This window comes from Astatotilapia calliptera, chromosome 14, assembly GCF_964374335.1.
Source record: "Astatotilapia calliptera chromosome 14, fAstCal68.1, whole genome shotgun sequence".
Classification (NCBI taxonomy): Eukaryota; Metazoa; Chordata; class Actinopteri; order Cichliformes; family Cichlidae; genus Astatotilapia; species Astatotilapia calliptera.
In genome coordinates this window covers 38,989,358-39,015,002 of record NC_137435.1, presented here as the reverse complement: position 1 = coordinate 39,015,002, position 25,645 = coordinate 38,989,358, and the positions used below count along the sequence as shown (strand labels likewise).

Below are 25,645 nucleotides of genomic sequence, written 5' to 3'. Positions count from 1 at the left end.
TGCTGAAGTTCCTCTGGTGAAGTGGCACATCCTCCCAGCTTTGTTCGTAATGGAATCTTGCACATCAGCCTAAACAAACACACAAAGGTTCACATTTATCCATTCAGTCTGCTCACGAACTCGTGCTGTAGCCATTTTCCTTTTGAAATATACACGAGGGTACGGCACGAGCTGTTGATGGTTACGCGTCTTTTCTCTTCAAGGCTGGGAAGCTTCCACTGCAGCTCACGGTGTTGGGAATGAGATCAATCGTGGCACATGAAGCACACACTGTTAATCTAATGTCATTCAGTTTAACTGTCCTCAGGTTTGTTTTTAGAATTAGAAGTTTTGCTGATTAACAGAGAAACAAACTCTCACTTCTCTCTCAGAACAAAGAGCACGAGTTGCCCATAAAGCGTCCTTTAACCACCCTTTACTGCCTGTTAAAAAAATATGGCACTAATTAGCAGTGGTACTGTGCGCTGATGGTCACCGCTGTGGTTGAAATGGGAACATTAGGAGCAATCAGAGTGAGGACAAAAGACGGTTTCATTTTCTTCACTTTGTTTTTTTTTTCTTGCATGAACGCAGGGAAAGAAGTCAATGTTTCACAAATCCAACAACAAGAATAATAATGATGTTTTTCTTTTTTTTACTGTCCATTCAGTGTCTGAGAAAGCACATCGGACATGCAGGCAGTCCACATGTAGCACTGCAAATGACATTTCGAGCATTTTCTTGGGAGACGTTAACAGTGCAGTTATTTTCACTTTGAACAAACTGTCAGACAAACTCTTTATTTCTGCAGGCAAAGAAAAAAAACAGGAAAATATAGATTTGAAAGATCTTGAATAGGAAAAAGATTTTGGTCAAAAGTTGTTAATGTACAAAATTCGGCGTGACGACTACACAAGCCTCCGTTACTGCGCTCAATTAAAATTTACTATCTGGAAAGGCGGAGTGGGGAATATATCCAAATGATTTCAGAAACATCTCGATTACACTGTAAACATCTGAATTACTCCAGCAAAGCAGTAATAGTGTCATCTTGTTACTGCACCCTTTGTCAAATATGATTACATGAAAATCAAAGGCATGAAAGGAGCAAATTTAATCTAAAACACTGAGCGGGAGGCAGCGACGCTCTTACACGGGGAGAAGGAGCTCCCGCACGTCGCTGCCTGGAATAAACATTTCCTTTTTTTCCTCTGTCAGCACTCCCGTCTCCTACGCTTCATTCAGACAATGGGCGCACCTAACCTTCAAAAACACACACTGAGAACGACGGCAGCTGAGCGAGCAGCAGGCGACGAAGCAACGAGGTAACGAGCAGGGTTACGCTCTAATGTTGAAAATAGTGGACGTTTCTCCCTGACAGCAGACATATCAAAATATTAAACTGTATTTTATCTGTTCTTTATTTAGCTTCCTTCTAAGCAGCTGCTCAAAACAGCTGCTACCCTTTAAATGAACAAGTTTCCAAAAGTCTGCAATAAACGAGTCCAGGTGTTTCCACCCAGACATGAGCACAATTCGAGGGTAAACAGCAAATCAGTGTTTTTGGAATGATTTGGGAATTAAAATGATCAGATTTGAATTGAGTGGAAATTGGCACAATTTTCAGCAGCTTGAAAATTCAACCCCAGAAATGAATGACCAGTGGCGGCCGCAGCTGATTGGCGAGCAGCCGTCTGAGACGAGAAGAAACGAAACAAAAAACAAAACGCATGCTGACCATAGAAACACAAATCTTTTGATTTGGACTCAATACACCGCATCGGTGCGTGAGTGTACGATGGTGGACGGGCAGGCAGAGCAGGGTGGGACGGATGCCAGCGACGAGGTGTCCTAGGGGAAGTTGGTGGGGAAGAGGCTGAGCGGCTGGCTCTCGTTGGTGGGCAGCGGCGAGCGGTAGCCCTCGAAGTTGCGTGGGATGCTGCCGCTGGTGGAACCTGAGCTGTTGCTGAGGGTCTCGATGCTTCCCTCCCTCTGCAGCTCTGCGGGGACAGTGAGACAGAACGAGAGAACGTAGAGTTAGAGCCAGCAGACAAACTGGCTAATCAATAACTAGACCTTCGTGTGCCGCCTCAGTCTCCTTGTGGTTTATTCAGAACCACCGGAGGTGCAGCCCTCTTTCAGGAATACACCAGCTGAGAATGAGTAAATAAAATCTACCGACAGCATCTCAGAGAAAGTTTTTACTGAAAAATGTCAAGTGACAAGACTTCACTAAGCTGGGCTGAGATGCTGCTCAGGTCCTGAGGAAGAGCGTTCACGCTGCTTCATTTGTGTCCAAGTGAAAACCCTCCTGACGGCATCGCCACACCCCGGCTATAGGACGCTGTTTACTCAAAACGTTGATTGCATTTGCAGTTATGAAGCAACAGGAAAACACCTTTTTAATTCCACCGGTGTATCACAAACATATCGCTTCTTTGCATATTTAATTTTCCCTTTTATGACTGCACAAGCTAAACGGCCCTTATCAATCTTTCTGAATGCTCCCGCCACAGAGCACAGGCTACTGTCGTGGTTCAACTTTAACCTACTGTAGTTCTTGTAGTTGGGCTTCCATCAAGTTTTCATGTTTAATGGGATTATTACCAACATTTCAGGGCAAGCACTGAGAGTTTTCCCTTAAAAGAAAATGTTTTGATAATCTACATCGGGAATTCTCACATTGTTGATGACCAACATGCTAAATGATGGCTGACTGAGGGCTAAATTCACACATCAAACACATTGTGAGTTCGTACCGTGTCTGCTCAGCAGATGGAGGTACTTTGGTTGGTGGTCTATGGATTGTATCATAATATTACAAAATCTACTTCTAATTATTTTCAAAGTATTTTAGCAAGACACAATAACATACACGATCAAGTCTAAACATTAGAGCAGATGTGAGTGTAACAGCACGAAACACTGGACTTTAACAGCTTCACTTTACAGAGTCAAAAAGGGATTTTCAGGCAGCACAGAGGTTCCAGGAGTTTCCCTTCTTATTGCTCCACCGCGATTACTCATGAGACCACTACGAACCTGCTTTTGTGTCAGACAGATGAAATCCACATCTGTGGGAATAACCCACAGTATGAGTGGACATCAGTTATTCTGGGACTCAACTCTCTGGGTGACACAGGGCATATTTCTGACATGTCGCATGGCTGCCCCCCTCCCAGCCCTTCAGCGTCCTTCACTGTGGAATGACCGAGCTACTTTGGTAAAAATCCCTCCATAAGGAACTTATTACTGTTATTAAATGCTGTAAAACATATCCATAGATATGTGGATGGGATGGCGTGCGCAAAAGCGGCAACGCAGTATTAAGACTGCGATGCATGCAGTGTGCAGTGACATCCATCAGGCTTCTAGCTGCGTTTAATCTGCTGTTGCTTCCCGGATGCTCTGCTGACACCGGTCGCCGCCCTGCAAACACACTGCACTGCGCATCTGCGACGGAGCATCGACAAACCGAGAGCAGGATTTGATAATGCATTTACAGGAGACGTGCGCATGCTCACGGCTCAGGCTGTAGACTAGAGACGATCAAATGTTCTCATCCGACAGACACTCAGCGACACGAAACATCACATTGGCAAGAGAAAGAAGGACTCGACGACTCAACGAGGATCAAACTGCAAAGCGTTATATTTAATAACTATTCTTTTGGTTTAGTAAATTATTGCTTCTTTACTCCTGTGCAGTGACTTGTTATTCTAACTGTAACAGACATGTTGACACTTTCAAACTCCGAGTCCTCTCCAGAATGGCCTTCAGTATGAACAGAAAGGAGTGCTGGTAGGTACGAGATGTGTTTCGGTCATTCTTGTGTTAGTGACACAATGTTCTCAACCAGAGTGAAAATAAAGGTAAATACAGCTGTTTATAGGCGCTGCTGTGATCTGAAACTGTTGTCACTCCGAGTTTTTCCTGGGCCAGAACGTAACGCTCCGAATCCTCCAGCCGTTTGAAACTAACTGCAGAAAACGCTACTGACCTCGGGATGAACAAAAATCCTAATTTGCTTAAGACTGAGTTCAAATTCATAGCGCAGTGACATGAAACCACAGTTTAATGTGTCCCTGTGTCCTGCAGATGTTCAGGAGCTAATGTGGATGCTGTCTTTGTCATGGTGGCTTTGCAGGAAGTGGAAGCTTCTTACTTTAGCTCAGGAAACCTAAGACAAACCGCAACTGTTATTATCCCAGCTAACATGCAATGTGCCACACTGTGGCGAGATCCCAGCCTCTCCCAACCCCTTCCTCTTTAATTTCCCAACGCTGGGCAGAAATGCTGCAGTAATTCCAGGCAGAGATGAGAACTGCTGGTTTACACTGTTCTGGGTTCAGATAACATGGTACTGGTGATTTAATTAGTATCTGGGAAAACGGCGCTGCATTCACCGAGACATCAGCACTGCAGTGCCAATAACACTGAAGTTAAGATTTTAAGATTTTAAGAGGAGAAACTGGTGACGCTGGGATGGTTACATTGATATTGGTTTAAAAGCCCAATCTCCTTTTAATACACACTTTCTGTCTGACACATGAACGCACAATATCGCAGCATACATCACAGTTTACTTTTATTTTTTCACCCTACCAGCATTTCCATAGTTTAATTCTTCCTGTAAATCCAAAAAGCTCTGCTAATTTTATTTTTCCTCCATTCTTTCCACACTGCTGATCAATACTTCCAGGCTCTTACCCTACAGGCTAGCCTCAGTTACCCAGCTGGATCTGTGCTGCAGTGTTATTGAAGGCGATGTAAGCTGCTGAACACCCCAGTAAAGCCCTAAAGGCCTTTTCTAGTGCTGCCTAATCCACCTCATTGTGTGACGCCCACCAGCTATTCAACAAGTCTTAACCCCTCACGCCCCCAACACAATCCCCGAGCGCTCTAACGTCGGGGATCTTTTCCTCTGGGACTGATGTCACAAGGTAAAGTAATATGATTATTTACAAGGTGGTTTTGTCTGATGTGATGTGTAGATAAAGCTGCTCTGGAGTGAGGCCAGTGAAGAAACGGAAACTACCACGAGGTTTGACTGGTATAGGCTTTTAAAGAGTGGCTGATCATAGCGGCTTATCTATAAAAATGTCACTTTCAATGCAAAATATTTGAAAGCGCGCAGCAGATGGGATTCTTGGGTTACAGCAGGATCATCCTGAGAAGAAGAAAGCTCTGAGATAGTAGTTTAACCACTGGAGGTGAGAAAAACTAAATCTTCTTAACCAAGAAAACTCAACTCATGTGGAATCTAAACCACGTAGGCACAAATGATGACTGTAAGGCTCCTGGGACTGAAGCCATGCTCAGGATGACATCGGGGGCCAGTCTTCGAAAGAAAATGTTAACTCAAAACATGGATATGAAAAAGCAGCCAGTAAAGCAGAAGCGTATGCCACAGTTGGGGATAACGTGGAGGTTTTCCAGGCTGGAGTTGGATGAGTGCGGGGATGGGGGTTCTCGGCAGTGTTAAAGGAGGAAAATGTAGTACTTTTTGGAAATTTGTCCTCAACACAATCCGACAGACACATAACAAAACAGCAGCAAGTTAATGCCTCATCAGCCGTACAGAGGGAACGGTCCGAAACCCTCGGCTGTGAACAGGCCTAATCCTCTTACACTCTCACACAAACACATGCAGACTTTCATTTTTATTCACACAGACTAAATCTGCTCTCTCAGCACACAAATATTTTAGCGGTTGTGAAAAGTCCTCACATCTTTTCACACTTGCACATCACTTCCTCTACAAGTTAATGGGATTTTCTAGTTTTTTACTATTTAGCTGGTATTAGTTAAATTTAGCGGATCACCTCTGCTGTTTGGGATAGCAGCTACATCAAGTACAACACACACCTTTATTTTGCTGGTCACCTTTGTATAAGTCTGACTAATCTGCAGGTTTGAAACCCGTCTTTTCAGTTGACCGCTCGTGCTACTTTCCCTGTCAGATGTATTTGAGTACAATGTTGTTATTGCCAGGATACAATTATCTCCATGGAAATTAAACACCATCTGCTGAAATTGGCAAAAAAGATCCAGACTGTGGACTTTGAAGAGTTTACGTTAATCAGTTACCCCAACGTCAAGAACTCTGTAAGTTTTCAGTTTCCCAACATGACCGACTAACACGCGTGTCATTTTCTGCCTTTGTCCGTGCTCTTATGTACTGTGAAGGAGAAATGTCCTCACGAACACAACTGCATGTACAGAGCACTTCCTGAGGCCTCGACTGGCAGTGTGTCAGTGTGTGTCATGTGCCTGTTATGGTGAGATGAGACACACCACTGAGAGGAGGGGATCAAAGAGAATACAAAGGAGCTTTTAATCAGAGGCTCTGTGCCAGCCAGACTGGGTAGAGTCTCATCCATCCTTCTATCCATCCATCCCTCTTTCCCCCTGGGAGGCTGGGATGGGGGCAGTAACCCATAGCCATAGTATACTTATCCTAGCTGATTGTTTTTGTGTTTTAACTTTAATCTCACCATTAGCTGCAGCTGCCTCTGATTAGTGCTCTCACGTCACATTCCAACCCCCAACAGTGTCACACACACACTTATACACATGTGCATATGCTAACTGTGTGAAACCTATGTGAAAATTACTTCACGTCATCATTATGGAGCAAAGTCGGGTTAGTGCTAGCTTGTAATGGTGATTTCATACTGTCAGTGAACAAAAGACTCTTTATTAGGTGCATCTTGCCAGAACTGGCTTGGATTCACTGTTACCTTCAGAAGTGCCTTAATTCATCATGGAATAGATTCAACAAGCTGCTGGAAACATTCCTCACAGATCCCGGCCCATATACACACAATCATCACTGCAGATATGAGGCAGGATGATTTTTGAATGTCCAAACACATTTAAGACTCACCAGACAAGGCAACATTTTTCCAGTTTGGGTGAGCTGTCAATTTCCTGTTCTTAGCAGACAGGAGTGGTACCTGATGTGGTCTTCAACGTGTTGTGCATTCAGAGATGCTCCTCTACATATCTTGGTTGTGACCATTAGTTACTTCAGTTACTACTGCCTCCCCGGCAGCTTGAAGCAGCCTGCTGGCCATCCTCCGCTGACCTCGGTGCATTCTCTCACAGAAGCAGTGATTCTACTCTCTGTACCTTCTCTGTGCACTTTCACCTCCACACACTTTTTATGTTCATGTGAAGGCTCAGCCACAAGTGCTGTTATAAAACAAATCATTTATGAGATCCTTCTAAACTGAGTGTCCCTAATACACGTTTATTAACCACACAATAATGCAGAGCACCTGTTCTGTGTCCTATGCCGAGGAAACACCACATTTATAAGTTTGGATTCAATTAGTTTATTTTAGGAGCAACAATTTAGGAATTGTTGCTACAAATAATTCACACTGGACAGACGCATTTTCCAAAATCTAATGCTTCTAGGTCTTACTACAAGCATTTCATAGCAAACGCAACTACCTTTAAATTATTTTTCCATCAGAGAAAAGCGAGAATGTTCCAAACCTTGTTGTTATTTATCCTACCCATAAATAAAACCACCTTAATTATGTGGCGATGAGTGTGACCTTACATGGAGCTGCCCTTATCCCCATCGGCAGAGCGTAGGGGCTCGACCCTGAAACAGGCACTGGCGCTGGGCGCAGTCTACTTCTGTGCTTTAACTTTTTAGAGTGACCAAAAAATGTTCTATCAAGCAAATTCTTTCAGTCTCCAGAACAACACAATGTGAAGATAAACACAAACGCCATCAGGCCTTTGGAAACAGCTACAGGGGTCAGAATATTCAGAATCAGACGCCCACGTTCATCATCTATAGTACTGGCATATCATAGCACACTGACAGTATATGTGAAAATGCGACTAATAATAATGAGCTGCACATATAAAAACATTTAAAATCCCTGTATGAATCCTTGCTGTGCACGATCCTTAGAAAGCTGTCCAGTTGGAAGACTGAACCCACATTAGTGGGAAAGCTCATTAAAATCTACCGGAGATCATCCTGATGCGCTGTGAAAAGCCGGGCTTAACACACGCTCCCGTGTAAAGGACATCACACATTAATGCGGCTGGAGACACACATGCCACGTACAGTATATCAGCAGAGATGGCATGTGCAGCTGAAGCCACGTGCTGCCTGGATCAAGCGCAGTGAATTTATTTTTATGTATACTGGCCAGTTGGTGTAAAAACAGGTTAATGCTGCAGGCCTGGATTCATACATCTACATCTCTCCTGACTAATTACAGAGGCAAAAAGATGCTTAAAATACATTTAACAGCACACTAACAGTGTCCAGCTCGCATGTTACCAAGCTGTCCTCTGAGAACGGACGACGGCCACATGCTCAAACTCCGCGGGATAAACCGCAGCCCCATCAATCATGATACTCAACAGGTAGTGTGATTAAGAAGCAAATGCAAAGGAAAGTGATTCATGGGGCTAATTCAGGCCTTTGAGCAGAGACTTTCTCTCCGTCTTCTCTGACCCAGCAGCTCCATATATGCAGCTAACCACAAGTTTCCCAGCAGCTGCTCATTAGGGTGTGTTATAAGGAGTGCCAACAACAGTCAGGGACACTCCTGACACTCTATGTGGGCCGCTTTGAATTAGGGCTCTAATGAAAACCTAGTGGTGACCCAGCCTTTGACTAGCTACTTACCCAGAGCAGACCGACAGCCGCCACGCCACTGGACACTGGATGGAAATGCTTTTATAGGCCGGCTGCTGCACTTAGATATGGATCAAAACACAGCAAACAGACCCAGACTGGTCTCTCAAGTGAGTAATGTAACAGCAGTATGCCCAGCACGCAGTTAGTTGTGCTGAACTAAACTGCAGGTTAAAACACATTTGTATTTTCTGAATTTAATGACATATATGTGGCTTGGGGAAAATTATGACATGCTACAAAGTTTCTTATTTTCTCCACAGTTTGGGTTCTTCGAATCTGAATCAGCTCTTTGAATCGGTCAAGTTTAGTACCAGCATTTCTTGATGAAGCAACATATTTGATCCATGGTGTTTGAGGTAATTCCACACACAGAGGGTTGCCTTCAGCGATAAATAACTAAATAGGTTTCTGACCTGTTCCACTCCAGCTCCAGCTCATTAAGACACCAAGACTTTAAGGTGCCCTGTTGTATATGGCACCAAGATAAATCACCAGGTTAGCTTCACATCCTTGTTAGTGGGAGCGATCCTGGATCAGATTTGCTTCGGCACATTCTCCAGTAACGTTTTACAAATTAATGATGTGCCACTTTTTGGGCGAGTGTGAGCAGATACTGAAGCTCCTCACATGCTTCGCTGTTTGTTTGGCCATGACACACTGGGCATTGTCAGTTAGGTTTACACATATCCACGGCGAACATGAGTATGAGAAGGGGCTGTTATTTGCTTCATCTGCCCGCTGGTGCACACAATCACAGAATACAAATATAAAGCACAGAGGGAACACCTGGAATAAATGTGCTGATAAATATAACCAAATCAGATGCTCACTGAAAGATATATTGGGTATTAAAATGATGCATTATATTCCTTTCTTATCCTTGATCATCATCAACAGAACATCAACTAAGAAAATGTATTTTGTGAAAAAAGCTGTTCATCCCTCCAGAAGCGTTCGGTCATCTGTCTCGCACGTGAAGACGTTTGTGGAAATTGTCATTTCTGTGCATTTTAAAAACCACCCAAGCCTCACGTAGGCACTTTAATCTAACAGTAGCTACATCGACATAAGGACATTCAAAGAGTTCTGCTTGTGTAAGCACTTCATAAGCAAACTGCCTATGGTAAGGAACAGATCGTCCACTGTAGCCCGCTGAAATATCCCAACGTGAACACGCAGACATAGTTGCACACATATGGTTTGACAAGCTTGTTGGGAGACCTCTGTCAGTGGTTTTGGACAGGAGGGCTGGTCTCAGCTGAAAGAGGTAGCCGGTGTTGGTGCCCACTGAGAAAACTGACAGACAGCACATCGTCAAGAGGCTGTCGCTTATCATCACATCAAATATGTGAGCATGCCAAAATAAGAGACAGATAAAGCTGTACACTGTGTGTGTGTCTGCATGTGTGGTGGGGGACCAGTTCAGAGTCGTAATGGGGCTGGAGTCGATCCCAGCTGTCATAGGGCGAGACAATTATAAGATCCATAGTTATACTTTATTCCTATTATTGTTACATTTACTGTATTTGTGTCTTTTCTTGCTATAGCTCCAGTTTCCATTTAGAATTAATGACATACTTACTGCATCACTATTCAGGATTGCATTTTTGTAATACAAAGAAATAAATCAAAGCATTCAGCACGCATCCCGAAACAGTTTTCAGCTTCACAACTAAAAATATTCCTTAACCCTTTAAAACTACCATAGAACCAAGTCCGCCAGAGCTTACTTTATATTTTTACATGTTGTGGAGCCATTTTTGGGAGCACTTCCAGTTGCTATACATCAATACAACCATTACAGCCAAAATTTTTATAATATGTATGCATTAAGTGCATAGTAACTACATAAATTGCAAAAAAGTGCAATAAACTACAAAAAATTGAAAATCGTTTTTGTTTTTTGTTTTTTACATATATTTCTACTTGGAGAAATTTAAGAGGTTTATCCCTCAAATCTTTAAATACAAAAAAGTTGCAAAAAATAGTTTACAACAACAGGAAATTTATTTTGAGTGTCTTCATAGTTTTATTTTGGAGATACACCAATTTTTATATACTGCAGGAAAAACGAAAAACAATCCTATGATGCAAATTTGCAAAGAAAACAGCAGGTGCATCAAAATAAACTATTTTAAGCTGTGCAATTCGAGTTCTAAGCATCCCAGAAACTATTCAGAAAAGTCAAACATGACCAGTATAGGCTTTTAAGGCCTACAAGTAAAAAACGACATTTTCCGTGAAAATGACGTCACTTCCGGTTTTGGGCAGGAAATGGCGGACATGCGATCGTTCGCGCTGACGTCTGTTTCAATGTGGGAAGTGTTACGAACAGCTGATCAGATCGGCAAAGCGTGTTTCTGGAATATTATGTTTTTGTTCCTGCAAGAGCTTTTTATGCAATTTTTGCAAAGCTTTATGTGGAAGGAAACTGTGACCGAGGACAAGCTGATGGCATCAGATGTAAGTACAACTCCTCCGGTTTCATATGCAAAACAAATTATTGCGCTAGCTTACACGGTTCCGGTTCTACAGGGATTTAAAAATAGTTACGCAAAACGGAGCGTGCTGCTCTGACCGGCTTTTAACTGTTAAAGTAGATCCTACCTCTAAGTATCAAACACAACTAGCTAAAATCTGTATGTTTAACTTGTTCTGTATATATAGTTCTACATATGTGGATGCTGTTCATTAGAATCATACCCATGGCTTCCTCGGTTGGGTCAAATATGCTGTGAGTAAACGAAGAAACTGTAAATTGTATTTCCTCCTCCTCATCACATGCTCAAACTACCAGGGAGTCTTCTTCAAGATTCTCGGAACAACATTGTGCATCAGTCACAACAGAATCACTTTCTGTTTTAATAAAATGTCAGCGCTATCCTGCTTCTGTCTAAACGGAACCACTGCAGTATTACGGACATTTAACACACCTTTATGCAAACCCACACACAGACAAACACCCAGGTCTCTGCAATGCTTTCTCAACAAGTGTGAAACCAGAAGAGCAGCAAATGAAAGCAAACTCATGTAAAACTACAAAGCCAGTAAGAGGAACAAGGTTCCATCAGGCATAACACCAGTGCAGTACCAGTACTTATGTACAGGTTGGCACTGAGAGACAAACATACTGTGCAAACACAGACACACAGTCAGCACAGGGTCAGCAGGCTGAGTTCAGCCGGTCTGTATAAAGGTGCACGGGTCACTGACAGGCAGCTGAGACACAAAGACAGGCTTCCATTGCATGTGCTGTTCCCTCTATGTGTTTAAATCTTTCACTTATGAGTTTTAACACACAGAAAGATCAACTTTGGGTAGAAAAGGGTCAGCTTTTAACTGAGGATTTCACCTCTAAGAATTATGGTTTCCTTTAACTGTTTTTATGTAAGGCACTTTGGCTGCCTTTGAACAAGAGCACGTAGGTCAGGACAGCAAAAGTCTGCATCCTAGCAGGATGCACGCTCACGAATGTGCAGAAAAATGACGTGCTGCGAGTGGTGCAGTCAAATACTTGACAACCAGTTCTATGTGTCATATACTAATTCTGCTTTGCAGGTATCAATTCCATGACTTAAGAACAAAAGGTATATTTTGCTTTTGATGTGTATAACACACTGACACATTTCCACTGTATTACACTTTAATCCTCAGACTTCCTTTAATTATTACCTTTTAAATTCTATACCTGCTGATATTTTGTTCTTATTTGTATTTAAGGTGAAGTGGTGTTGAGCTGCTGAGGGGACCTCCCCAAGGGAGTAATAAAGTTCTATTGTATTCTATTCTACAAATAGATTTTAAGTGAAATAAAAAGAACTGCACAAAAGAGCAGGTGATGTGTGTGGAAGAGTATTCACACACACAAAAACTAATTTAAAAATGCTAATTCTCTTCATTTGTTTACACCAGCAAGTCCTGCCCAATTAAAATTCTGTAAATTTTAAGGTCTTATTTTTAACAGTAAATATGTAAATATGGGAAATTTTAAAAAACACCTTTTAGTCATTCTAGTTTAGTTGTTGTTACTGCTCTTTAAATATCATATAGGTTTATAGAAACCTGCTTTTCAAGGATTATTAACTTTAAATATCAAACTAATGCAAAACACAGTCTGACCAAAAACCCTGAAACATTTCGACCTTTACTACATCCCAGCGACAAAGACATTTATTATGGACAAGAACAACAAAAACAAGCTCCTGACAGAGACTTGGGATGTTTAAAACGCAGATGAAAATTTGTTTTCCTTAACTTAGTATTATGAGGTAAATGTAACAGTGACAGCTCTTGAGTCATTAAGCCACTGACAGGCAAAAGCAGACTAACTGACATAAGACATATTTCCATTGTGTGAGGAATGCAAAGAGGCAGAATGAAAAGTCAGACGTGCATTTACTCGATGGACACAGTTCTGGTTTTTGAGTGTGTTTGAAAGCAATAAAGGGTTGGAGTTATTTCTGCTTGTCCAATAGGAATTCATAATTTCCTAAAAGTAGTCCCTGTAATCAGGATAAATCAAGGATGGTTTTAAAATGTTATAACATAGAAAGAAAAAACTGGCATTTAGAGGCTCGGAAAAAGAAGAGCAAACCATGTTGTGCAAGCTTCCTCTCAAATTACTGTCAGTTCGTAACAGAAGATTATTGCACTCATCATTGGGATCATTTTGGCTCATTTCCCAATTACTGAAATAGACATCCTCGTATTGCTTTTGTTTGCATTTAAGTGACATCGAGTAGAAGAGAGAGATAACATTATCTCTATAGCATCAGCATGAATCAGATGCTTTTCATACTTAAGCTCTAATTTTTTTTAATATGGCGTAATCATGGACGGGCTTTCATCTGGGACAAGTGGCTGCACAGATCCTCAATACACACAGAAAGCCAGTCGTCTGCATTAGTATAGACAGAACATGATATCAGTGCATCATTTCTTTCTCTGGCTGCGTTCGAGTCGGTCAGTCCTTCCCTCCTCTCATGGAGAAATGGGTGTTTTCAAAAGCCTCTGAGGGGTGGAAGTCTGTAAAAGGTGCTAATGTGTAGAAGCTGTCTCATCCTGTTTCACATTGTCAGTGTCAGTAAGGAGGTTATTTCCTTGCATTACAAAGCCATTAATGCACTTAGAAGAACAGAATAATGTTGGGAATCATTGGAGTTAGTGCTTCATAAAGTGCTGAATGTTTTACGTGTTAGCCATTTCAGATTAATATTTATTAAATAATCTTCGTACAAAGCAAATAAGTGTTTGAAAGATATGAAACAGGCAGGTCTCTCTCGTAAGCAGAATGGATCCAGGTCGATTTTGTCTTTTTCTTTTCAGCCTGCACTCATGGAAGATTGTAGTGGTTGCTAACAACAATAATAATAATAACAAGCCCACAATGTCCAAAAGAACAGTGGTGTAAGATGGTGAGATTCAAAGAAGCGCTCACAGTGGACAACAGCACAAAACAGAAACAGTCCCTGTCAATCCATCCCTTTAATTCCTGACTCGGGGTTTACAGCAGTTCTCGGAGCAGGAGACTGAAGAGGGAAGTTTAGTCCAGTTTTTGGTCCTTGAATTTACTCGAGGATGAACTCGCTCGCTAAAAGAGGCTCTTTGTTAACACGTTTAAGCCAGTACTCCAACATCACCACCCGATCCTAAACAGAAGTGGTGGACGCTCCCATTATTGAACTGGTGGGCAGTTTCCAGGATTTGGGCTCAAGGGAAATCCAAATCCTCAGAATCCAACATCTGAGGAAATGGCAGTCGAGCAAACGATGCTGTCAAGGACTGATAGGCTGGCAACAGGCTACGTCCTGATGCCAGACCACGCCACTTCTGTTTGAAGAATTGTGATTAGGTGATTTAAGGACTAAATGCTATACTAGTACTTGTATAGTGCTTTTCTACTCTGAGCACTCCAAAGGCTTTTTACTACAAACCTCATTCTCTGCGTCACACACACGGCACAGGCTTGCACAGCTGCACTGATGTCCTTAATACTGGTCTACTGAACACATATGAGCAGAAATGGTTATTAAATTTCCTGAACATGAGTGAGAAATGTAAAACTGAATGTTTCAGTAGATTTGTATGCCTTCAGTTAGTCTTCAACAAGTCTTCTAACTATTAAAAGGGTTTATAGGACGTGCAGTTGTTGGTATCAGCTGAACTATCCAGTGATTTCTGTAGCTCCCCTCTGGGGCCTGTGTGAACTCTGCAATCCAATGCCTTAGTTAGGACCTTAACTTCTATATGCTACCATAACACAATTTGATTCAGCTGTAAGTATACACCAACCAAACAAACAGCTTATATGCAAACTTTCACTCGGGATTTAGGACTCATCATAGCGCAGAAACAGCACCGGTGAAGGCTACTAACGATCTTCTCATGGCCTCTGATAGTGAACTCATCCCTGTACTTATCTTGCTTTACTACTGCTATCACATTTTACATCGGAGACTGGAGTACACTGTTGAGATTAAATGAAATGTGCTACATTGCTTTATAACATATTTATCTCATACAATGTAATCTATGTAAACATACAGTCTTCCTCCACAAGGCCTTCCATGAGCCTCTTTGATGGGACAGATCATTTCACGTTACTTGAGTTTCCCTTGTGCAATATTATAAAACACTGCATACATTTCCACTGCTATGCAGATGATACTCAGTTATATTTATCTACAAAGCCAGATGACACAAATCAGGTTGTTAAACTACAGGCGTGTTTTAAAGATATAAAGTCTGGATACCTGTGCTCTCGTGTAAATTCCATTTTCTTTTATCAGCACAAAGTCAAAAATATCCTGTCTCGATATGATGCTGAAAAACTAGTTCCTGCATTTGTTTCTTTTAGGCTTGACAAACTGTAACTTTGTATCAACAGCTGTCTGGAAAATCTTCCGTTGATTTAAAATGCCACAGTGAGAGTGCTGACAGGAGCTACGAAGAAAGAGCATATTTCTCCTACATTAACTTCTCTTCATTGATACGTGTGATTTCTAGAGTTTCTTGAAGTAGAACGGGAGTCAGAGTTTGTATTCAACCTCTGCATATGCTCAGCTAGTTATTCTTTTCTCTTAAAATGCTGTAACTGGAATAAGAGTCAGACTGTACTGGTTGTTTTCATTATCATATATCAATCACTAAATAATATGTAACTACTGTACAAATACAAATGCAATCATTTACTCGTTTATTGCAGGGACATTTTTATTAGGTAGAAGTCAGTTTATTGTTTGCTCTTTTTCTAAGATTTTTCCAAGATTACAACATATACACAAGCGCAGAGTGACACTGACACACACAGACACGTACACAGTTACATTCACACACTAAAAAAGAAGCACATTTTGAAAACAACCTTTTCTGTTTCTGTAAAGTTATTTTGTCAGTTTTCAACATTTCCCTCTGTTCTCTCTGCATTTATGCAAACAGACGTGTCCACAGTTGGACATTTTGTTGACAGGAAATTCCCGTGTTCGAAGAAGCCGCCCTCGTTTGGCTTAGCTTAGCCGCTTCTCCATTATGTATCCTATCACTTATTCATGCCACCATATTTTATTAATGAACACACAAATACATACCTATATGCAGACTCATGTGAGGAGAGATTGCACGTGTCGACATGAAATTGAGGATTACGGGATCCCTGCAGAACGTATGCATAGGTCTGTGTTGAGTGCATGAGTTACAAAAACATCACCTGATCTGTATACTAGCAGACTTTGCAAGTATTTGCAAAAATCTGATATTTTTCATGATGTGCTATGAGGATGAATATGATGCGATCTGCTGGGTCATACATGTAATATAATATTTAAAAAAAACAACATAATTTCTAAAGTGTGTTTTGTTTAAAAATATTTTTAATTTTACACCAGGGAGGAAGCTTACATCGTTTAAAGATTCAAAAATGTTTTCACATCTCAAAATCCTGAAGTAGTTTACATAATGAGCCCTGTAGCTTCCAACAATCTTAAGAAGTCCAACAAAGTGTTTTCCACATGGAATAAAATCTGCTTCTGACACGCCCCTCAGAAGTGGCCTTCCTGAGCTCACAAGGACTCCGTCTTTGATGGTTAATCAAAGGAAGCAGATAAATGAAGTCATTCCACAAACCTATAAATGGTGCACAAAAGTATTTATGTGTAGAAGTAAAGAAATCTTGAGCGTAATCTTTGTATCCATCCTGCTTTTACAACTCTTCACACCTCAGTTGGTTTCAAACACAGATTTAAGTGTCAGTGTGAAGAGAGAAGATCTCAGGTGCTGTCAGACAATCCAGTATACACAGAAGCACTAAGGCTTCTTTTAACAGTGAAAAGCTGGAAGCTTATGTTTTCTCACTCGTTCAGCGCTGATGCATCAGGATACAGTGAGAAATGGGGTCGTCTTGAAGTGAAGAACCATGAAGTCATAACCATTCATAGACTGAACGTGGATTACAACAATTTCAAGTTCACTTAATGCTCCGATTCACATGAACCACAGGTTTTTGTGCTATAATTAAAACATATAACATATCATCAGCAGGTTAATAATGTAGTCCCCTGATGTGTCAGCGGTACACAAAGTATGATAACCTCAGCCCACGTCTGGTATCTTTACCCCAAGTTTCAAACTGCTTCAGTATCATGCGAGCAGAGTCGCTAGTATCAGCTGGAGTGACAGTTTGGAGAAAATAGCCTGCGTGCAGTTTGAGTGACGGGTCACGGATCACGGCGAGTTCACTGCTCGAGTCAGCAGAGCGACAGACGCTGCTGCGACAACAAGTATTTCGCTGCGTGCTGCTGCCGCCGCCAACGGTGGTGGAGCAGATTGGGTGAAGTGGATGGCCTTTAGCCACGAGTCCATTTTTGCACAAAGTGTTTCCCCGCTCCTCTTGTTGTCTGACCAACCCAAAACAGACACGGGAGCAGGGCTTTAAAAAGCGCTTCCCACCACTCTAACCATCTTCCTCTTTCTCGCCCTAATTCTCTCACTCACTATGCTCTCCCTCGCCCTCTTTTTCTGTGAGCCCTCACAGCCCTGTGTGTGTGTGTGTCTGTGTGTGTGTGTGTGTGTGTGTGTGTGTGTGTGTGTGTCTGTGTGTGTGTGTGTGTGCGTGTCTCCCCAGAGCGAGCTGTTAAGTGCAGTCTCCCAAAAACTCCACAAAAGCCCATTTGCAGTCCACACAACATATACACAAGCGCAGAGTGACACTGACACACACAGACACATATATACACACAGTTACATTCACACACTGAGTATCTCACACATGCAGACACACATACATGCACACTTTTCACACTTCCCTCTGGGCAAACAAGGCAGAGTGGCAGAAACGAGGCTGGGATAAATGATACAATGATATCCAGGCCTGACTTGTCAGTAGAGTTGAGAGAGAGGATGAGGAGGATGAAGAGGAGGAGGGGCAGGCAGTGGTAGCTCTGAATACAGGAATTATTCTTCAGCGTCTCACTGTGTCGACACACATTACGCTCAAACTTTGGCCTGGCAATGTGGAGAGGGAGGGAGAGAGAGAGGTGGGTGAAGCGCTGAGGGGCAGCTATAATGACCACACTCTGCTTTCACACTCTCCGTCTCTTCTCTCAGCACCGTACTCTCTGGCCTTAGCCTCACATTCCCTTTTCTGTTCTTCCACTTGGTCCCTGACATCTTTTCCCCCCTCTCTTCCTCGCTGCGTTTGTTCCTTCGGTCTGTCACGGCAGGGCTGAGTAGCTTTCAGGGAGAGAGTGCACTCATTTGCTCTCTCTCTCTCTCTGCTGCTTTCTTCTCTCTCTTTGGTTAAAGCGAGGGGACAACTTGGCCCTCTGGGCATGTCACAAAATCATTAACTAATAGTTTTGAGTTAGTCAAGTATCCAAATGGTGCGTGTGGTCCGTGACGTATTGAGACTGCATTCACAGCTTGTCATGCACCACAGACGCAAGCTGCCTTTAGATCGAAGCGTCCAGAAAGCCGGTAACTAAAGACTGGCCATGTTTCAGTCAGACTTTACTAGGTGGTCAGGGTAACATTTTGAGTAGGGATGTCTGATTCATGATTTATTCAGCCAGCCCTCTGGACAGATTGAGAAAGACTTCGAGTTCATGACAAATCACACTGGCATGTTGAAAACCTAAACTATTATGTTCGACTCGTTTGAGGAAACCAAAAGCAGACACGTTCAGCCCTCCAATGCTTTTTCCTGTACTTCTGCTGACCAGTGCTTCTCACTGATGTCCCATGCAATTATGTCTATCGGTTGTTGTCAGACCACAGCCAGTCAGTGAGCTTATGATGGAGCTGAAGCCGAGTTCATATAAACCCTCTGTGAGAGCAAGTATGTGCGGGTCCAGAAGAAATCAGTAATTAAACATGCTTGTTTAAAAACATGTTTAAAAAACAATTAAACAAACTTCAAACATGCACCAGATCCATCCTGCTATACCTTTGGATAACTGATTAAAGGAAAAACATGGGAGATTTCAGGGCGAGGTGTTAGGCAGCACTCTCAATCACCAGCAACAAAATAACCAACGAAGAAAAGATTTACTTTCATATCAAATCAAATCAAAATTTATTTATATAGCACATATTAAAAACAACAGTGTTGACCATAGTGCTTCACAGTCAATAAAAACACGAGACAGTTAAAACAAACAATAGAAGAGGACAACAAACAATAGGTAACAACGCAACAAGCTACAACAGCCAACTAGACAGAATCAAAAGCCAAAGTAAAAAAATAAGTTTTAAGACGTAATTTAAAAGACTGGATAGACTCGGCAGTGCGAATATGAACGAGGAGGTTATTCCAGAGTCTGGGTGCCACGGATGCATATGATACACTGAAAATCCAGGAAAGAGCTGTGTTCTTTAGATTTGCTGTTTTTAGGCATTTTTACATCCATATTCATGGGTCTTCATCTGTGACTGATGATACAGGTAAACTCTGTCTCCTAAAGTTACAAGCATTTAATTTAAAAAGGATTTTTTATGGCAGTATAATATTTAAACACAAGTACGACTCTCATCTTTAAAAATGATACAAATAAATTTGGCTTTTACTGGAATAATTATGGAAGAAGCCTTTGTTCACTGCACTCTCAAAAGCAGAGGACAGCAAACACGTGCCTGAGGTAATACAAACATAAAAAGGTGTTTCCTGTTAATGAGGGTGAAAAATGAGTTTGGGTTTGATTGTTTAAGGACATCTCTTCACTTCCTAAACAGCACATCTGCACGACTGCCTTCAAGACTCTGATCAGCCCATGTGAAAACCATGAGTGACAGGACAGATCCACGCAAAGTTTCAATAACTGACCGAACAGCACAAAAATCCAGAGGAACAAGTTGTTCTGGTTTCACCTGCAGGAGCTGCTTCCAAACTGTGGCTCATGGCGATACAGTTAATTCTCTTAGTTTGACAAATAGGTCTTTAATAAAAAAGGCATTAAAAATGTAAAGATGCTGAAATGCACTTCTTTTGTGATCACTGTGAGATAACCTGATGGCTCTTTGTGATTTGTTGCTATCAGAAAGTGCCACAAAAACCTTAATCCACACGGAAAGGCTGGTTTTAAAATATTCATTTTGCTATTTTAATATGTGGTGTAGTTGTGCTATATATTTAATGCTTAGCTGATGGGAGCCAGAAATACTTTATTTACTATATTTACCCCCAAACCAAAAATTGCGTAGTCCTGCCTTGATAGCGCAGTCATATCAAAGAGAAAGTACACCCACATTCATTTTTAAGGTTTTAAATGTCAGAAATAATTAAAAAAATCTTCTGCTCCTTATTAGGTCTCACAATTCATTCTCTACAGCTTATCCTTATCAGGGCCGTGGGGGGCTGGAGTCTATCCCAGCTACTATAGGTACATCCTGGACAGGTCTGATGCAGGGCTAACACAGACAGACGCACAACTATTCGCACTCACGCCTATGGGCAATTTAAAATGACCAATTAACCTAACTGCACTAACACAAACACGTGGAGAACATGCAAACTGCAGAAAGGCTCCGGCCAGGTGGTGGAGTCGAACTCTGGACCCTCTGAGACATCAGAGCTAACGACCGACGATCAATTAAAAAAACACAACATGTTATGCTTTGTCATTTGTTATTTATGTGAAAAAAAGAAATGGACTCTGGTGTACTGATTTCCAAATAGAGTTGATTAACTGATCATCAACAAATGTGCAAGCAAAGGCTTTTGCAGTTTGGACATCTAGAGCATTGAAGACATCACCAATGATCTTAGAGAGATCTGTAGTTTCCAGTTAACCTATGAAGGTTATAAGGCCCTATCCAAAAAGCTCTATTTGATTTTAACTTGAGAAAAATCATTCACAAGTGGCAAACTCTGACAGATTGAAGTGTACCAGGAGAGGACGTCTTCTCTCTAACAAGAACAAGGCAGCACAGCTTAGGTTTGCAAAGATGGATCCAACCAAAACACAAGATTTCTTTAACAATGTCCTTCGAACGGACGAGGCCGAAGTGAAGATGCCTGGCCACAATGCACTGCACAGCACAAACGTCTCATTTCATCTGCACTTGGAACAAAATCTAGAACAAAACGTCTGGAAAACAAAAGAATCAAAGTGTTGCAAAGTCCAGTGTATCTTTGTTTTTGTTAAATAAATAATGTCACGTGCTATCATGTGTTATGTGAGTTATCTCATTTTAGGACCTGACAATGATCAGATAATTTTTTCACTATGCCTCTGCATGAAACAAATCTGAAAAAGGTATATCCATGAATAACACTGATGCATCACGAAGCACTATGTGAAACTACTTTTTGTGTGGAATCTTTGGTAATGACTGAAACAAAAGCTAGCATTAAATATCTAGTCAGAATCAAAGCCTTGTTTTCTTCCCACTGTGACTGGATTTCATTCTAACATAGTTGCTCATGTACAAGATTCTTTGGGAAAAAAACAAAACATTTCTCAAAAAAAGGACACGTTGCTCAGCACCACTGATGCTTAGACGAGAATTTTCACATTACCAATAAACAAATTTAGACCAAATATAACTGATATATCTGTGACAAGGCGGGCATGATGGTACTAGAAGCCGAAGCAGATTATGGTCAAAGCTTGCTTGCATGTTGCTCTCGTTGGCGTGTGTGTTACTGTATGGTTATTTATGTATGTTTAGTACTGAAGCCAGCAGACGTCTGGACTGATTGATAGGAAAAGAAGGACCTCCGAGCCTGAGCAACCCGCAAATCCTCCACTCATTCCTGTATATTGTTGTTCTTATGATGGGTATCAGTGTACTAAAACAAGGCTGAATAGCAAAGAAACCAGTCAGTCGGCAGGATAATAACATGGCTTTGTGTGAAAGGAGTACGCAGCCAATTCAAATACAGGATGTATTGTGCGACCATTAAATCACACAGCTGTCTGAACAGGCGTGCAGTTTAGTTTCCATGTTTCCGTAATAGCCCAATTAATGAGGTTTTCTATTGAATGATTTATATATAATTGCAAAAAGAGGCTATTCATTTTTACACAAAAAAATTATTTCAAAAGATTAACCTATTTTTTTTCCTGTGCAGCTTGTTTGCATGACTTCAAGCTTGAAGAGCAGACACAGATCAGATACTTTGTCTCCAAGTCATGTCATTCACAGTCGGAACAAACCTGCTCGGTGCGTATGAACTTTGGTGACGTCACACTAAAATTTACAACTTAAGCGCTCCTTTGTCATCTCAACCTGCCATTTTCACTTCCAGTAGTGTCTTCTAAGTTTTCCCTGAATGTGTCTGATAATCTGAAAACGTGTTCCTTTTAACTGTGACAATATTATTCTATGTTGGAATTATAGTCCCAGAATTATTTTGAATTTGCTGGAGTGTTTGCATTATTTTTCACACAACCTCTAAATATAGTGCTGTCAACATTGGTTTTACTTATAAGCAAACGTTTTTGTTTTGCTGTGCTTGTAGGTTTTTTGCTTTTTTTTTTACTTTTTATTTTATTTATTTGAACAACTCACCTGTCCATTACGCATACAGTTTCTTCAGAATAACAGAATATAAAGAGAGTCACAAACTCAAGACAGTGAAATTAGAAAGAAAAAGGAACAAACAAATATATATATGTATAAAAATATAAATACATATAGAATAATAATTAGAAAAATAAGATGAAGTAAAACAAAAGAAAAAAAAGGAACCATGCCTGTGGTGTCAAACATTTCCATCGTTCATTTCACTTCTTCTTTTTTTTTTTTTGTATGCCCATCTTCATTCAGTTCAGTCTTTTTTTCCTGTGCTTGTAGGTTTACTTTCAAAGACACTATCACGTCTACATAAAGGCATGCATTCCCAAAATAAGATCACAGCAGACTTAGATTTTAGCTGCTAAGTGGCTATCATATGTGATATAAAGCCCTTGGAGGTCACACTGACCTCAGAACAGGTCCTAATTAATAGTAAAAGCATTATATTTTTTTTGAACCACTCCACCGCTAACCACTGCTCCGCCACAGAGCCACGGCACAACGGTTAGTGCTGTTGCCTCATAGGAAGCCGGCTCTTGGTTCAAAGCCTGCCCGGGGCCTTTCTGTGTGGAGTTTGCATCAAATATGAAGCAGATAATACAATAAAGCAGTGTATAAATGTACTCGTAAGTGCTTTGAGTGGTCAGTACAACTAGCAAAATACTGTATAAATAACAGTGCACTGGGGATTTATTTTTTTCCCTAAGAAGGTGGGTGTCATGGTGAGTGTGAGGTTATGTGTGAACCTGGTTGGCAAAGCCTTGATTGTCCCTGTGTATAGACTTGAATGTTGGTATATTGCACACAGCAATTCTAGTTTAAAACCAATAATTATGCAGCTGTCAGTTCACTGTATCACTACGAAGTCATTTCCCATTTAAAGGAAGCTCCAGTCTGCTGGGGCATGACAATGACAATAATGAGAGAAACTAGCATGCTAACGAGATAACGTGGTGAATATAAAGCTAAACAGGCAATAATCCCCTCTGAAAGAAGTCTGGTTTTATTCAAAACACTACATCTGAATGAGAAGCTCCAACTTTGGATTGTGCAAAAGTATCTGCAACTGCAATAGAGGCGAGACCCATATAAAAGATATCTGAAGAGTAGCAACACTCTTGCATAACGATTTGCAGCTGCCATCTCGAGTCCAGGCTGTCAAAAGTGCCGTTGTTTGAGCGCAGAATTTTTTAAAAAGCTACTTTCATGTCAGTAGCTTCTGGGAAGCTGTATGACTCTTTCCCTGCACAGACCTTCTGTTGGGGAACAGCTCATCATTTAAACTGCAGAGATGACAGCAGCAGTTTTCTCATCGTTACACAGAGGTACACTTTAACCAGGAGACATTTTTCTCAGTGTTTTGAAGACAAGATCCAAATCTGAAAATGTAACAGAAAAATAATGGGCCCATCAACCAATTATTGCCCACAGGGACTAATAACCAAAGCAATTATGCTGCTTTAGAAATGAGTAAGAGTAATGAGTAATGTATTACATTTTTCCAGTCAAGGGCCCAACACCAGTTAGATGCATACAGGAGATTACAGGCTCTTGGCAGTTGCCAGTGGCATTAGAACAAGAAAGCATTATATTTGATAGGTTATTGTAATATACAGTGCACATTCATCAAATGGTCCAAATGGAAAAAGAGCATGCTATTAAAGTGCAATGCTGTCTAGTGTAATATTGATTAGTAAATGGGGTGAGAGAGATAAGCAGCAAGGTGCCATCTCTTTAAGATAGTTACAAGTGCTAAAACAAACATGCTCCCATATGTTCCAGCAAACATACACACAGTTCCTTTGTTAGAGAGGAAACCCTCAATCTTCACCGAGTAAATACATCAACAGACATTTCCTACTTCAAACTTTCTTTATCTTTTAGAGATTTTTTCAAACACATACAAAGCAGCGCATGAGCCAATGTTTTCTCTGAAGTGATAACATCAGAGGTTCAGTGGAACTCTCCCAAAGCCTACATACAGTGTGTCACCCAGCCAGAGGCCTACAGTCGACGCTCCAACCAGCAAATTGCCAATTATTAAGTCAGGGTGACTGTTTGGATCACTGCCTGCAAGTTCATAAATAATAACATTTTTAGAGGTACAGCAGGCCAGTCACCTGGACAGAGTCACATGGGACACACACACACGTGCAAAAACATATAGAATGCACACATGTGTACATGCAAATTCAAGTAATTGCAAACATGTGCATACACTACAGAGAAAATTATAGACTGTTTTCCTGCTAATGCATGTATGTGAAGAGTATATAACTATAAAAAAAGTAAAGGCACACACTAACCTATTGTATATACATTTAGTATACACATACGCACACACAAGAGTACATTCGCACATACCGCTTAAAAATGAACATGTGGAAAGGGTAGTTAAAATTCATGCATACACTAACACCGAACCATTTACACAGAAACACACACACACACACATAAGGAAGTGCACTCAGCCTTTTTGTGTTGATAAGGCTCCCCTAAATATTTGTGTTGAGTCGGGCTTTGAAAGAGCCAGCTGGGTTCTGGGCTGTTCAGACACTTTTGCTATTATTATCATTATTATTATCATTATTATTATTATTGTTGTTATTATTGTTACTCCCAGTTTCTTTGAGCTGGGCTCCAACAAACAGGGTTACATTTGACCTGCAGGGTGTGGGTGGTCCCCTGGACCCTTCCCTCATCAATCAAACAGGGTGAACTCAACACACAGTCTGTAGCAAAGTAACATGAAAAACAAATAATGTTCAATGATATTTGGCTATTGGTTACACCACTCTGTGCTATGATGATTATGTGAGTCATAAAGACTTAGTGCTCTATCTTGTGCTCATCACTCAGAGAACGGCTTGACATCAGATCAGGTATCAGATAAACAAAGCTGGACATCAAGCATTATATGAATTTTAATTGACAGAAAATGATGCTAAAACTGAATGTACTTTTATGAAGTGACTGTAA

The 25,645-nt window shown here is 41.1% G+C and overlaps 1 protein-coding gene across 2 annotated transcripts in view; it reads right to left on the bottom strand.

The window, feature by feature from the left end:
* Positions 1-529: 529 nt before the first annotated feature.
* Positions 530-25,645, bottom strand: part of bcas3 (BCAS3 microtubule associated cell migration factor) — a 312,938-nt gene continuing 287,822 nt past the window's right edge. For both annotated transcript variants that reach the window (XM_026193356.2, XM_026193347.2), the window contains one exon: positions 530-1,979. In XM_026193356.2, the coding sequence (XP_026049141.2) occupies positions 1,831-1,979 (149 nt within the window). In that variant the 3' untranslated portion in view covers positions 530-1,830. The remainder of the gene's footprint in view (positions 1,980-25,645) is intronic.